At 41.0% G+C, this 16,461-nt stretch overlaps 1 protein-coding gene across 21 annotated transcripts in view; it reads right to left on the reverse strand.

Moving 5' to 3' along the window:
- The window catches only part of MSI2 (musashi RNA binding protein 2), a 574,150-nt gene extending 564,616 nt beyond the window's left edge, over nt 1-9,534 (reverse strand). For 4 of the 21 annotated variants that reach the window (XM_087956930.1, XM_026680443.2, XM_087956939.1 and 1 more), the window contains exons 1-5: nt 9,009-9,482; nt 8,484-8,524; nt 7,850-7,931; nt 7,108-7,192; nt 3,156-3,197 (exon numbers count right to left, since the gene is read on the reverse strand). In XM_087956930.1, the coding sequence (XP_087813056.1) occupies nt 3,156-3,197; nt 7,108-7,192; nt 7,850-7,931; nt 8,484-8,524; nt 9,009-9,070 (312 nt within the window). In that variant the 5' untranslated portion in view covers nt 9,071-9,482. Of the gene's footprint in view, nt 1-3,155; nt 3,198-7,107; nt 7,193-7,849; nt 7,932-8,483; nt 8,525-9,008 lie in introns of all 21 variants that reach the window. The other 17 variants (XM_087956925.1, XM_087956910.1, XM_087956884.1 and 14 more) reach the window with 9 other exon arrangements.
- Between the last annotated feature and the right edge of the window lie 6,927 nt (nt 9,535-16,461).

Below are 16,461 nucleotides of genomic sequence, written 5' to 3' on the forward strand. Positions count from 1 at the left end.
ACTTTGGATTGACACCTTTTCAAAATTAACAAGCCACACCCATTGCTTTACTCTAAAGCAGAGTTGTCAAACTCGCGACGACACGTTGTTGTCACATGAGGTATTGCAACTTTTTCCCCTTTGCTAAAACAGAGATGGATGCATGACGTACTTGGCCCATGGGCCGCACATTTGACACCCCTGCTCTAAAGCAATGATTTTTCAAACTTGGCAACTTTAAAATATATTAACTTCCACTCCCAGAATTCCCCAGCCAACATCTTAAAGCTACCAAGATTAAAAAACCCTGCTGTGAAGATTCCTGACACCACAGAAAGAAGACCAACAAATGCACTAAATTATTATTAAAGTTCAATACAAAAGCAGGTCTCTGTATGGTTCCATACAAAGGAAATCCAGTTCCAGGAAATTGATTCCATTGTGCTGGATGTTTCTGGCAAACATCAGGCCACCATTTATCTGGGTTGGGTTATTACATCACCTAGGGATTTGAACTTTATGGTACATATGGATTCTCCATACTTTATTCTTCTGGAAGCATTAATCAAAGTTTGGGATTTAAATGTTGATTAGCCAACAGCTGAGTTCCTACACACTAAGCCAAAATCTAACAAACCACATAATGATTTAATGTGATGCCTTCACTTTTTGTTGCCTCTTTCCAGTATATGTTTCAAAAACGGTTTGGTTTGATGGATTAACGACCTCATCAAAATTTTTCCAGAAAAGGTAGGCATACATACTGAATTATTCTGTTTCCATTGAAATAAATCTCCCTCTGTTTATTAGCCTATGTCTGTATTCCCCCTAAGCAATTTATTTTGCAGAATGGCTGACGGAGGAGGATCTTTTAACTAAAACACTGTTTATTGCAGCTTCATTATTATTAATTCCAAAGAAAGTAGAATTGTTCCATTGCACTTCTATGGCTGACATTACTATGGTTTAAGAAACGTAAATTTGCCATTTTAACAGGTGTTTACCCATTTTAGTGAGGGTGACAGAGCTTACAGCAAAGGATGTACTTAGGGGGAGGGAAACAGAATTTTTTTTTAATTCAAAAAGTGCATCGGTGACACAAGTACAACTCCTCCTCTTAGTCACTATTTTCTCTAATAGCTGCATGCTTTAAAATGTGCACAAAACTATTATCTCTTGCAGGAATATATCTAGGGCAAGGAACTGATTTTTAATATTTGGAATTGTCTGCAGTCTTTTTACAAATGTTTTCTCTACTGGAGATCAGCTGGGTCCACTGCTGTTATCTACGTGGCACCACTTTAGATGTCATTTTCTGTCCTGACATTTCAGAGGGTTGTGTGGTATGTTTGTATAGTCTGTTTTTAATACCTAAATTGTTTTACTGTGGTGTTACCTTTGGGTTTATTGTATGTATCTCTGCCTAATATGATGAGCAGGTTTTCTTAGAAAAACACTTTGAATACATAAATCATACTAGTTTCTTCCCTCTCAATAAAAAGTAGAGGAAATGGCAGTATTTTTATCCCTTAAAATCCCACATTTGGAGGTAGGCATGTTATGAGTTCAAAAACCTCGATCGTATTCCTTTCCAGATCAAACTTTTACATTGGTTCCCACTTTTGAGGAACATTCTGCGGGGCAGAGATCCCTTTGCATCCCATTTTGACACTTGGGCAATCTGTACTTGTACTATTATACTCCTTCCTCTTACCCCACAGGCAGAACACAACCATAAATAACTCCATGGGAAAAAAAAGTCAGTATAAATTAGCATGGGAACCCTGCAGATTCAAAAGGTCGGCAACATTTGTGTGGAAAGCTGAGAAGAGGAGGAAAACAAAGTCAAAGAGAACTCCAGCAATCTTGCAAAAGCTTCACTATGACAAACCCTCCAAATTCATTCATGGTTGTATGCAGAAATTCTAAGAAGGGAAGATTAGGTGATTGCAAACAGTCTTGAAAAGAGACAGTCTATCTGTTATTTACGTTGTCTCCCTCCCTCCCCGTTTCCTTATTCTCACCTTCCTTCTGCTCTTCTTCCTAACTCAACAGGACACTGAAAAATTACCCCATGCCCACTTCTACAGATCAAATAGCTTTTGATGCTTACTTTCTCCCGGAAAACAGATGAGAGAGATCGACTAAATGGGATTTTGGGCCCAAGTGAACACAGCTAATCAGTCCCAACTGCAAGAAGTCTCCAAACTTGTGCGTGGTTAACACTTGTGGTTCCAGAAAGACAATGTCCGATTGTATTTTACAAAGAAACCCACCCCACGGACTGAAAAAACAGTTGCTCCATGTTTAAGCAACATTGTGATTTAAGGGGGGAACCCAGGGAGATAGCCAACTCTGAAAGTTGACTTTGCAGCCACCTCCCCATCCGGAGGTAGCCGTTGGACAAAAGCTGTTTTGAATATGACCTTGAGATGTCCTTGCGAGCAAACCAAAGCATAACACAAGGCAGCACTAAGGGTTGGTGAGGTGGGGAAGAGAAAATAGGTCACTCATCCAATCAAATTTAAGACCTTTTGTTTTCAAAGCTTCTTTCTTTCCCCGTCTTTTCTCAAAAGCTTTGGACTCTCCTCTCTCCAACCAAAAAAAGCTAGTGAATTAATGAACTGGCCTTATTCACAAGTTATTGGGGGCGGGGGGGGGGGGAGAGAACAGGGAGAAGGGATGAGCAACCATTTCTCTTTTGCACCCAGAAAAACAAACACAGTTCCACATTCATCACTCCCCCACCCCCAAAAGACAGAAAGAAAAGCACACGCTCAACTTCAAACCCTTATAGCTTTGTCAATACACTGCAGCTGCTCAGCGTAGCAATATTCTGTTACTACGCTCAGAGGAGGAAACACCCACCACTCCGAAAGAAAGAGTTGTGTTTTTTTTAACCAGCCGATGCCAAATGACACAGGACCCATAAGGAGTTGATTACCCCTGGAATAATACTTTGTTCACAACTCTCTGGCATTTCTCACCGGTCTTAAGATACACAAGGCATGTCATGTCAACCTTTAAGGAAGAAGAAGAAAAAAAAAAACTTCCATTCCAGCTCTTCCCTCACCCTCAACTTCCACCTTGCTTTCCACCCCACCAATCTGCTCTAACCAGCAACTAATGCAACTCACAGCATGCTTTAAAATTCATTATTGATTATTCTTTCTTACCTTAGGTTGAGCTCTTCGGGGAAATGCAACTTTGGGGTCAATCTGCGGGGTGGGGGGGATGGAGGGGGGAGAAATGGAAAGCAAGATCATTTGCATATTTTCTTCAGAAAGGCAAAAAAAAAAAAATCCTACAACTGAAAGATTGCACTGAATCATTAATCCTTCATTTCTCAGGAACAAAATTTCTTTCAGGATTAAACCTAGCCGGGAAAAGTCGTAACACGCAGAACAGAAAGGAAAGCAGCATGTTCAGTGACTTAACTGTCGGGAACTTTAAAAAGTCTCCTTCCTCTTTCCTTCTTCAAACTGATGCTAATTAGATCCTGAATGTCAGACGCAATCTGTATTATTACAGGTATTTAAAAATATGAACATTTTGGGAAGAGGATTATTCAGTCCATTTGTCTTTATTTTCTTATCTGCTGTTAATGCCTCCACAGTTTAAGAGACATATTTAAATAGCAACTGCCACTTTTAGCGAAGTTTTTTACGCTGCAAAAAAAAAAAAAAAGGTGAACGATCGGATCTGATTTTGTATTTCACAGTTAAGCTGTAATGGAGAGACAAGACATGATCTCGAGAACCTGATACTAAGTTTGCATGTTTAGATTTGACCGCATGTAAATAGATTTATTTCCTTTCTTTAAAAAAAAAATCACCTGAAGGCATATTGTTTTTTTTTGTTTTTTTTAATAAAGGAACTTAACAAGAGAAGTTTTTTCAACACTAACTAAAATCCAATCCAAAGAAACCTAAGAATAGAATACTATCATTCTAAAGCCACACATGTACACTTTTGTAAAGCTACTTTACAAAAAAAAAAATGATTTGCCAATAATACATTTTTAAAAAGTTAATAAAATTCAAAACCTCCAATCAAAAGCCCTCTTAACAAATAGCAATCTCTACTGTGAATTATAAATTTGTTTCACCTCAAGTTCTCAGTCTTAATGTTATTTAGTTCCAAATGCTAAAATATTTTGAAATGAAAAGTACAAATAAATTTATTAGAATCTCTTAAGTAGCAATTTGGAGAAAGGGGGTAAAATTAGGTTAAGCAGAAGTAGGAATTATCTCAGCCCTCCATAAACTTTATACCTATAAGCATGTTAATATTTTAGATATGAATTTTACTTTTAATGGTTTCAGCATCTTCATCAATGAAAAAGGTAGTGCTGTTCTAACAGAAATAAAGGGGAATGTTAAAAGTTCTTTCCGAGGACAATCCTACATATTTCTAATAATTGAGCAAGTTCTTAACAACCTTGTAGTTTCAAAAAAAAAATAAACTTAACCCTTCTGCCTACTGTTAACTGCCAACTTCTAAACTTTGTCTTCATCAGGAAAAGAGTCTTAGCCAAACTTTTGCTATAAAGAGTTAGGGTTGTTGTTTTTAAAGTGTCTTTGGCAGGTAAAACAAAACCTTTGTTACTTGCATAGGAGATGATATATTCAAAGAGCTATCATTTCACACACAAATAAATCTTAGCCTGCACTTCAGGAAGGCCATTTCACTTGTAATTAAGTTTTTAGAAAGAAAAGCTATGTACCTGAGAAGTGATTGATTAGTTGCTACTGTAACAGCTCATCAAGCATACACGGAAAACTCACAAAACTTTCACCTAGAAAGCAACCCCTTTCCGAGAGATTAACACCCATCTAGTCTCAGCACCAGCTAGAATATTTGGCTACCAGAGAAATACAACAGGTGTAGATTTCCCACTGTCCAAAACATTAGAAATGAGGCTGAAGGGTGGCAAACATCATACAGCTGTCATGTTAACTCCCCTTAAAAGTTTTAGCTGTTACTTTAAAAAGAAAAGAAGCATAAAATGAACACAGCAATTTTCCAGAAATTTACCCCAGGAAGAAGGGGTATTATCTGACAGATGGGCACTTTTTCAAAACTGGAAGGAGCTCCCCACCTTGCCAGTCTGAGGCAACCCATTTGGCACATCTATACCTGTTGTGCATCCCTGTAAACTATTTAAAGAACAGCCAACAGAAAAAAAGAGGCTACTAAAAATAAAATTAGTTAATTAGGTACAATGCTACTTACTATATCTACAAGTCCTCTAGGAAATGACTAATAATAATACTATTTCTGATAGCGATGGCCATTACCTAAACCAAGCGTCTAATGTAACCGTAAACAAGAGCAGGCAACTTCCGTGTCAATGGCAAACCGAGCCGTTTCCTGTGCTCAGAGTTGGAACAGGGTCAAATGCTAGCAATACTAAAGGACAAGAAACTATCAGAGGTCTAACAAGGCAACAAAAAAAAGTATCTTATTGTTTTGGCTGTTGTTTTTAAACAATGATGAGAAATCCATTTCCGGACAAACCACTCAGAGGTGTGTGCTCTCATGTCCAAAATCAAAGCAATGCCATTTCATCTGGCTGGCATCATAGTACGAAAGGAAGTTTCCTATAATAATTTCCAAGCTTCCCATTTTTGACGCCCTAAAGTGGCCAGGGTAACCAACTTCGGATGCATAAATCAGGGTTTGCTTACATAGCTTACTAACCTCTCCTGGGACCCCTTCTTCTCTGTTGTTCATTTTATAGGACAGTATAAATACATTAGAAACAATGTCCATCCTTTGGTTTCATCTTTAAATGTCCCCCCCCTGGCAGTACAAAAAAACAAACAGTCATAAATATTCTTCCAATTAGTATATTTTCTTGGAGCAGTACATTTATTAAGTTACCTGCCGGTATTTTTATTAAAACTATTTTAAGGTTGGTTTCTCAGTATCCATTCCTGGATTATATGGAGGCTTTCTCTTTCCCACCCACCCCCAGAAATAATTGGGGAATGTTTAAACATGAGTGACATGCTCAGACAAGCCCAACAGGACACATATCCAAAGTTATTAGAATTTGGAGGGAAGACAATAAAGCAAAGCTTCACTTAAGGACACTTTTAGACATAATAATCTCATTAATTTTAAAAGAGATTCATATAAAGCAAGGCTCTGTAACTTTAAGACCATAATTTCTTGGTTTAAAGGATAATTTTCACACTTCCCTGCAAATCAAAGTGTAATGATGAAACAATAACCATCCCAAAACTAAATAAAAATGAGCTTCTGCTCACAGTTTAAGAGACAGATTACTTTTATTGCTGTCTCTTTAAGTTACGGAATTAAAGTTGCAACTAATTAAATTGGCCAAACACAAACTTTCTTTCTGATGCTACAGAAGAGTTAGGATATCATGCAGAGAAATGGAAATTTAGTGGCAGGAAGATGGGAGCATCAGACAATGAATGCCCTCTTAAACCAAAATGTGTTTTTGCAATAGAAAAACTTGGAATATGATTAGGAAAGGAACAGAAACGTTGATCTTATGACAGTGTTGCAATTTTCCTTTGAAGGTAGCACTTCTCACTTGTTGCAACCTCTCAAAATGCCCTTTTTTTAGGCTAGGAAAAAAATAACTTCCTCGGTATTCTAGAAAGGAAGGCTAAGGAAAATAATACTCTGAAAGTTTCTGCAACCTAAAATTGCCCTGCTCTTTCAAAAAATAAAGTAACATCTTTCTAATCTATCAAGAAGCTTCTCTAATTATTCCCTTCCACTCACGCAACTTGGATAGAGTATATGTTTTTGAAAACTAAATAGTTTAAGCATCATTTAGCAGAAGGAAAAATATATAAATACAATCAAGCTGAACTGTCCGGCTGACTAGTTAATATTTGAGCAAGGATGATTTCTTTTCTTTACAATATATAATGGGAACATGAGCTTCCAGATCTTGCAAGGTCGCCCAGCATTTCTTTGCACAATGATTACAGCATTAATAACCTATCATAATACCCCTTCCACCAGACCCAGCCAAAAGGACACTGTCTCTTTAAATGAGCCTGTCACATTCATAATATTGCAGGAAATAATGGAGACATTAAACACACACACACACACACACCAATATCACACTGTGTAACGTACCGTCTTGGAATCTAATTCATGATGAGCTTGAGCTAATACTTTATCAACACTTGCAGGATCAGCAAATGTAACGAAACCAAACCCCCTGAAATAAGACAAAGAAGAGCTGATGGGGAAAAGGCACAGAAAATACTAAGAAAAGACAATAAATACATTAAGATGCTCCATAAGACACATCCTAGATTCTCATATTATTCTGAGTCACACCATCAGTCCTTGTCAGAGAATAGATTAGGGTTAAGGTGGATTATAAAAAAAAACTTATGCATGCTTCAAGATTTAACTCCTTTTCCACCTCTCAATGCACGCATACAAAATCTTCCCATCTTCAGTTCATGCTTTGTTTAACCCAAAAGTAGAAAGCTGTGGGATTGGCTCTTTTTTTAAAAAAAAATACTTAGCCAAACAAACAGTTAGAAGCAAGTTTGTCAAAATGAGACTTCCAAAAGCCTATTTAATTTAACAAGTTTCCACCAGAAGAAAACATACATTTTCCTCCTCCTTTCAACATCTATATTTAAGACATAAGAGTTTCAAAAACAGAAGGAGCCTAGCTTCGAAGTTTTTGAGACGGCCAAAAAGCCAAAGGTTTTTAACTGCTTAATGCTTAATGTACCTTAAAGAACTGCTAACACTTGTTCAAAGCACACAGACCATGCAAGCCTTCCATATATATACATATATATATATATCACAAGAAAGAAAACTTTGATTTTTTAAAAATGAGGACAAAATGGTTTACCTGGAGCGTTTTGTTGTTGGGTCCCGCATGACCATACATTCTCTAATGTCTCCAAATTTGCTAAAATAATCTCTAAGATTATCTGCGGAGCAGAAAAGGGGAGCGCAGAGAAAAAAAATGGGGATGGGAAAGAGAAAGAGAGAGAAGAAAACAGAAGCAAGTGTTTAAAACATATCTGCATTAAAAAAAATCAGCCACTTCAAGAAAGGGAAGAACATTTTATTTTTCCCTCAGAGTAGAAAGGGGGGACAAATGAATGGCCTGCATTTTCCCCCAAAAAAATTTTTTTCCCTCCCCCCCTCCCTCAAGCCTACCACCCCCTCAAAAGTGCGCACACACGAATTTAAGGTCGAATAGAGGACTTGGGGAGAGAAGTGTTATTTGGAGCACATAAAGGATCTCACCAGCTTACTCTGGTACAGGGTGAAACGTGGTTTCTTTACTTGTGGGAAAAAGTGCTGAGGGGGGGAGGTAAGGAGAGGGGGGGGAGGAAGGCACCCAATGAAACTGACCTGGGATAACAACAAAGGCTCTATCAAAGGAGGCTGGGCTAGGCAGGATCCAGAGGGAGTGGGAGATGGGGCTGCCCCCCATCCAGCACCCACCCACCCACCCACCAGGTCCCCCAGCTTACCTGGGGAGGTCTGCCAACTCAGGCCGCCAATAAACATTTTACTGGAAGAAGAAAACAGAACAGAGTTAAGCAGAGATGTCAGATCGGCCATTTTGACGTGTAACTTACAAAAGCTAAAAGGAAGGGAGAGGTGGAAAGGGGGCGGTTGGGGGGGCGCGAGGGAAGCTAAGCCTGGTTTGGGAGGGGAGGAAGAAGAGGAGGAGGAGGAGGGGAGATGGAGAGGGGTCGGGAGAGAAGGGGGTGGAGGCAGACCCAGGCAAACGGACCCAAGGTGAGTAACTCCAAAAGAGCGAGCGAGCGAGCGAGCGAGAGAGAGAGAAGAAGAAGAAGAAGAAGAGCCGGCAAAAGAAAAAAAAAGAAAGAAAGAAAGAAAAGAAAGAGCCGCTGCTCGGCTCTCCCTTCGCCGGCGCCGCGCCGCCTCCTCCCTCCCTCCCTCCCTCAGCGCTTCTCCCACCAGTTTTGCCCAAGCGAGAAGGGGTCCCCCGCGCGCCCGCCAAAGTGGCAAGGCCAGAGGAGCCAACTTACCCGGGGTCGTGCTGCGAGTCGCTGGGGCTGCCCGAGATGGCTTGACTCCCATCTGCCTCCATGACTGCGGCCAAGAAGGACGGCTCGAGCCCGCGGAGAGAAGGAGAGAGAGAGAGAGAGAAAGAGAGAGAAACAAGAGCCCCCCCACCCTGGGTAAGAGCCCCCCCACCCTCCCCCCGGGTTCGTTTCTCCCCTTGTTTTGGCCCCCTTCCCCTCCGATCGCTCCGCTTTCTTCTCTTTCCTTCTTTCTTTCTTTTTCTCTCTCTCTCTCCCTCTCTCTCTCTCTCTTCTTTTTTTTTGTCTGCTACCGGTGAATATTACTGGCTGGTGGGGAGAGAGAGAGAGAAAGAGAGAGAGAGAAGCCGGCGAACCAGCCAGATCCTTTCACACGTGGGATCAGCTTAGCTTAGCTCAGCTCAAGTGCCTTCCTTCTCTCCCTCCCCCTCGCTCCCTTTCGCTCCCAGCCATCGTCGCTCCGCGCAGCCAGCCCCGCTCCCTCCCTCCCTCCCTCCCGCCTTCCCTTTCTTCCTCCTCCTCTTCCTCCCCCCCTCCCGGCCGCCGCCGCCAGAACGCACGTGGGGCGGAGTTCTAGAACGTAGAGTAACCCATTCGGGGGACGTCACAAGCCGCCGAGGCCCCGCCCCCTTCGGCTCCTTTACTCCCAATTGCCTCCGTCCCCCCACGCGGCGGGGGGAAAGGAAACGAAGAGATTGAAAGAGGAAAATTCTCCTCCCCGCCTTTCTTTGCGCGCACAAAACACGTGCGCGCGCGTACACACATATACACAAGCGATCATTTGTGTGTGTGCGTATTTTATATATATATATATATACTATTTCCACTTCATCCCATCACCACCACTTAATCGTGACCTGGATGCTTCGGCTGATCTCTTAGCTATGCGCTGCCTGGCTGCCAAGCAGGGTTGTGCGCAGGAAAAAAAAGCGAAGGGTTGGGCAGTGCCAGTCCGTCTTTTTCTCTCTCCCCCCTTCTCTCTCTCTCTCTCTCTCTCTCTCTCTCTGACCCCATTCCTCCATGGAAACAGATTGGCAAGACTTAATTTCCAAAATCCCTATTAAAGCAGTCGATGCCTTGATGAGGCCAACGGAAAACTGATGATGTTCTGAGGTAGCGGTTCGGCGCTTTCTGACTTTTCTCAAACCGGGTCTATCAAGCTGAGGGGATTTTGCTGCTTTCTTTCCTGGATGGAGAGTTCTTGAAAACTCAAACGCTGCCGTGCCTCTTTTCTTTTTTTTCCCCTCAGAAACCTCTTTTTGGTCTACGAAAACCTTTTTTTTTTTTTTTTAATCCAAACCAACTAGGGAAGAGAGAGACTAAAAGGGTTCGTTTTTAAGAAGAGATTGGGCAACCATTTTTCTGAAATGTTATAGGGTTTCCTGCCTAAGCAGGGGGTTGGAGTAGAAAACCTCCAAGTTCCCTTCCAACTCTGTTATTCTATTCTATTCCATTCTAATCCTTGCAGCCCAATTCAATTCAGAATAGAGCTGGAAGGGACCTTGGAGGTCTTCTAGTCCAACCCCCCTGCTCAAGCAATGCTCTGTACCATTTCAGACAAGTGGCTGTCCAATCTCTTTTTAAAACCTCCAGTGATGAAACAACTTCTGAAGGTTGATTGTTCTCGCTAACAGGAAGTTTCTCCTTGTTCTAGGTTGGTTCTCTCCTTGATTAGTTTCCATCCATTGTTCCGTGTCCTGCCCTCTGGTGCTTTGGAAAATAAGTTGACCCCCCACTTTTTCGTGGCAGCCCCTCAAGTACTGGAATACTGCTATCATGTCACCTCTAGTCACCTCTAGTCCTAACCATACCCAAATTCTGCAACAGTTCTTCATATGTCCAATGATCAGGGACCAGGCCTGGGGAGAAAAAATACACAATTGTCCCTACCATAATATGATCCTTTAAAAAAAAAACTGCCCAGGATCTAACTCAGGAAGTTAGGTCAGTAAAAGAGCTCAGAGAGATCTATTATTAATTTTCTAAAATTCACAGCTCACCTCCTGGGTTAGCTTAGGCTATTCTTTAGCTGCAAGTATTCCATGGTAGACTGCCCCTAAGCTGGGGAGTTCCCTATTATGAAAAGCTCCCAAGGGTTTATGAGAAGTGGAGAGGATGGAGAACGTTTTCCTTTGCTTTGTTCCTTCCAGCAACTACCCAAAGAGGAGCCAACAGCCATCAAGATTCATGTTTTATTTGATTATCAACTATATGCCTCCATTTAGGCATAGGCCTTTAAAATATCTACCTGAAATGAAAACCCTTGATTGGAGATTATCCTGTTTCCTCTTGGGCTCTATCATACAGGTAATTCTCAACTTACAACATGTTCATTTAGTGACTGTTCAACATTACAACGGCCCTGCAAAAAGTGATTTATTATCGCTTTATCATGCTTATGACAGTTGCAGCAACCCCAGGGTTGTAGGACTACATGATCAAAATCCAGATGCTTGGCAACTGACTCATATTTATGACGGTTGTAATGTCCAGGATCACGTGATCACTGTTTGCAAACTTCTGACAAGCAAAGTCAGTGGAGAAGCCAGATTCACTTAACAACCGTGTTACTAACTTAACTGCAGTGATTCACTTAACAACCGTGACAAGAAAGATCATAAAATGGGGCAATGTTCACTTAACAACTGTCTCACTTAGCAACAGAAATGTTGGGCTCAATTGTGGTTGTAAGTCAAGGAGTACATATATGCAGAAAGAGTCCTTGTTTAGCATCCACAATTGGGACTGACAGCTTGGTCATTAAGTGAAGTGGTTGCTAAGTGAAACTGCAGCTGTGCTTACAATCTCACTTCTTCCAGTTTCCTTGGTTTTATAGACTTGCAAAGGTTATTAATGTAAAGGCTGGCAGCAAAATTACTTTTTCATCACTGTTATTATTGTGAATGGTCTCTAAATGAAGCAGTCACTAAACAAGGACTACCTAAACAAGGTTTCCTGCTTGAGCAGGGGGTTGGACTAGAAGACCTCCAATGTCCCTTCCAATTCTGTATTTTGCACATTCAGCTAAGTATTATATTGAACAGATTAGAGGATCATGTAAAGGCAATGAACATTTATTCTTTGCATTTAGCTCATATGTATTTTATTATTGTATTTTCTTTTACCTCTTTTACCCTGGAAATATACCTTGTATTTTACCTTTATGTTATGTTTTTATACATTTATAAGACTAATCAGTCAATAAACTAACTCGTTTTCCAGCTTTATCCATTGATCGATCGAGACTCACAGCTATTGAATGTTTGATCCTTCATCGGTTTGGCTAATCTCTTTAAAAGCCATCTACAATTCTAAATCAATGATCACAACCTTATCTGATAGCAACACATCTACCCTTTAACTTTATGCAAATGAGTCCTTTCTTCATCATTTTCGATTCAAAGAAAGACTCAAAATTCTAACAATTTCAGATGGGGAGTGAGAGAGAGACTCTCTTCCTGAACATTTTCTGAACAGAACATGATTTAATATACGTTTGTCACCTGAAAAAAATCTCAAAATCACTGTATTCCTTCTCATTGATCTGCTGCAGACCCTAATCATTTTCTTCACCCTTAGCCACAATTTATTTTCTGGGAATTTCTTTCCCTTTCAATCTAAGCAAGAAACAGGTATGAGAAGTTGAGTTGAAGAAGACTTCAACTTTAAGCAACACATCCTTGGGATTTTTTGAATAACTCCAAGTTGCAACACTGACTCCTAGACTGAACTTGAAAAAAAACAGCTTAATACTTGATTAGTACCAATTTGGTTAGTCCTGGGATAGGGTACCACCAGGAAATCCAAAGGCTATACATAAAGATTTGAAAGTTGAAAAAAATTTAAAATAAGATTTAATAAATCTCAAAGTACAGGTAGTCCTCAACTTACAACAGTTCACTTAGTAACCAAAGTTACAATGGCACTGAAAAAAGTGACATGACCATTTTTCACATTTATGACTGTTGAAGCATCCCCAAGGTCACATGATTTACATTTGGATGAGTCTCGATGGCACAGTGGTTAGAGTGCAGTACTGCAGGCTACTTCTGCTGACAGCCGGCTGCCTGCAATTTGGTAGTTCAAATCCCACCAGGCTCAAGGTTAACTCAGCTTTCCATCCTTTTGAGGTGGGTAAAATGAAGATCCAAATTGTGAGGGCAATATGCTGACTCTGTAAACCGCTTAGAGAGAGCTGTAAACAGAGGTGCTATTCAGCAGATTCTGACCCGTTCTGGAGAACCGGTAGCGGAAATTTTGAGTAGTTCAGAGAACCGGCAAGTACCATCTCTGACTGGCCTCGCCCCCATCTATTCTCTGCCTCCATTGAGTCCCACCTGATCGGCTGGGTTGTCTTTTGTTGCCCTGCACAGGAGAACGGAGCTGGAAAGCAGGTTAGTGGGGTGGGGTGGGAATGGTGATTTTACAGTATCCTTCCCCTGCCCCGCCAACCAAGCAATACGACACCCACCAAGCCACGCCCATAGAATTGGTAGTAAAAAAAATTGAATCCCACCACTGGCTGTAAAGCACTGTAAAGCTAAGCACTGTAAGTCTAAATGCTATTGCTTATTGCTATTGGATACTTGACAGTAGCTCAATGCTGCAATGATCATGGGTGTAGAAAATGGTTATATCACTTTTTTCATTGTCATTGTAACTTAGAGAAGTCAGTAAAGAAATGGTTGTGTCAGGGGCTACCAGCATCTCAAACCCATGGCATAATCTCAGGCAAGGCTATAAAAAAGGAGTTAATGAGGGAGTCTGTGGGCTATGGCTTCCAATCCCTGCAAGGCCCTAGAAATTGCATTGAACTACAATTCCCAGGAATCCCATCTATGATGCATGATGGCAAGGAATGCTGGGAATAGTAGTTCAGTAATATTGGAAAGCCATTGTTTCCTGAGATTGAGCCCAACTTTTGGGCTTTTGTTCAGCTAGCATTCCTAATGCAATTGGATATTCACCAGAGGCAACTGGCCTAGGAGCAGAGAGCTGCAGAAACAAAGGCCTCCAGACATTTAATTATTATCTGTTTGTTTAATTATTATTTAATCTATCCTATAAGGTAACTCCGGGTAGCTCTTGATATATTTCTGTCTAACATCCCAGTCACTTTTTTGGCTGTCACTTCTTAGGTTTTTTTAAGTGGGTTTTTTTCCTAGTGTTCATTCAGGAATACAGGTAGTCCTCGACTTCGCTTAGTGACCGTTTCAAAGTTACAACCTTAGGCAACTTATGATCCAAATTCAAATGTTCAACAGTCAGGCTCCCTCCTCAGTGACATGACTGAATTTTGGGTGTTTGGCAACCAAGCCTCATTTATGACCATTTGCAGCGTTCTGCAGTCCCATGAGTTTTGCCAAAAACCGGCACTTCTGGGTTTTGGTGAAACTGTACCCATTGCTTCACTTAACAATGGTGGCATTTGCTTAACAACTGCAGTGGCCACTTTACAACTGCTTTATTCACTTAATCTGCAAAAAAAATGTTGTAAAATCAGGTTGGCCACTTGACTGACCCAGTTTACGACCATTACAACTTAGGACCAAAAAGGGTAGGCTCCATTACGGTCATATTCAAGGATTACCTGTATCTGTTGTGGGAAGAAATATCCATCTGGTTCAATTCCAAGCCGGGAAGAAGACACTGGAAACATGGAGGCTGATTGGAAAGAAGGTTTAATGATAAACAGAACCACCAAGCACATGGTTCTGGTGCAGCTGATAAAAAATGGAATTGATGGAGGGGGGTAGGTTTATACCTTCTGTGAGCTTTGCACTTGAGCTTCCTGTTCCTGTGCAAGAACATGTATTCTATTGGCTGTTGTCAGATTCCCATGGGGACATGTAGGGGTCATAGCTGGCTCTATAGGCAAAGGACAAATCTTAGGTGTTTGTCTGAGCTAACTTTGGTTGAAGTTTGGGCTGCACTGAGGGTGATGCAATAAAGGCTTGTGTTCTGAAAGGGTGCTGGGCAATTCCTACTGTGGCTTAATGTCTTTTTCCTGTAGGATAATCCCATTATCCTGGAGCTGAAGGTCTTTTGTTTTGCAAATAGGCTGGCCCAGTCTTTCTTCATGGGCACAAAATATCTGCTGTGGGCTATTAAGACTGAGTCTGCTTCCTGCCTCTTTAAAAACATGTTTCTCCATTTCTCATTTAGGGAAATATAATATTCTGCCTTTTTTAATATTCCTCAAAACATTTCATTCTTCTAGGAGAGTGGGTGCTGACTTTCTACACTGTAGCAAGGCAGCAGAAGGTGTGACAAGGCCTTGTGTGACAAGGGTGACGTCACTGCACAAGCACCTCCTTTACCTGCCTGTGCACTGATGCCACTGTGGGGCAGCACCGCCTAGTGATGTCGCTGTACATTCTCAGGTCTTTTAAAAGCACATCTTGTTCCTTGTTCACCCACATCAAACAGTCCCATCTGCCCAAGCCTTGGCTTGGGTTTTTTTTTCCTGCAATTTGCCAATTACTGACCGAGAACAAATCAGCTACAGCCTCCTACTGGTCTGTTTGTGAGCAAGGAATAAAGGTAGCCCTCAATTTACAACCATTCTTTTAGTGGCTATTCAAAGTTACAGTGGTGCTAAAAAAAAAGTGACTAAAAACCGGTTCTTACCCTTAGGACCGTTGCAGCATCCCCACAGTCATCAATCAAAATTCAGGCAACTGGCATCTATTTATGACGACTGTGGTGTCCCAGGATCACGTGAGCGCCATTTGCAAATGTCCTAGTCAGCTTCCAACAAGCAAAATCAATGGCAGAATCCAGATTCATTTACCAACCATGAGAGTCACTCGACAACTGTGGGGATTTGTTTAACGATAGAAGCAAAATAGTCCTAAAATTGGGCATGACTCACTAAACAACCACCCCGCTTAGTGATAGAACTGTGGTCATAAGTTGAGCACAACCTGTAAAATTATTCCCCCCAACCCACCCACCCCAGCATTTTTATAAATTATTTTCTGGGAATCAAATTCTATGCATTGATTTCATTCACTGGCTATCACGGAGATACCCTTGTGTGATTATATATTTGTGTATACAGGTAGTCCTCGACTTACAATCATTCTTTTATTGACTATTCAAAGTTACAACAGCACATTAAAAAGTGACTTATGACAGTCCACTGTCAACACTGTCCAACTATTTGCAAATCCTGCACTACTATTACTATTAATCTTCTCATCACTCCTTATCACCCATCCCCTCCCACTTGTGACTGTATGGCTGTAACTTTGTCACTTGTATCCTTATGATTTCTACCGACTATTTCCTAGCATGATTTGATTGCTTATTGTACCCTATGACTATCACTAAGTGTTGTACCTTATGATTCTTGACTCTTGACAAATGTATCTTTTCTTTTATGTACACTGAGAGCATTTGCACCAAGATAAATTCCCTGTGTGTCCAATCATAC

This window comes from Notechis scutatus, chromosome 1 (assembly GCF_049901735.1).
Source record: "Notechis scutatus isolate UNSWTSFEM ecotype Mainland chromosome 1, rNotScu1.2, whole genome shotgun sequence".
Lineage (NCBI taxonomy): Eukaryota > Metazoa > Chordata > Lepidosauria > Squamata > Elapidae > Notechis > Notechis scutatus.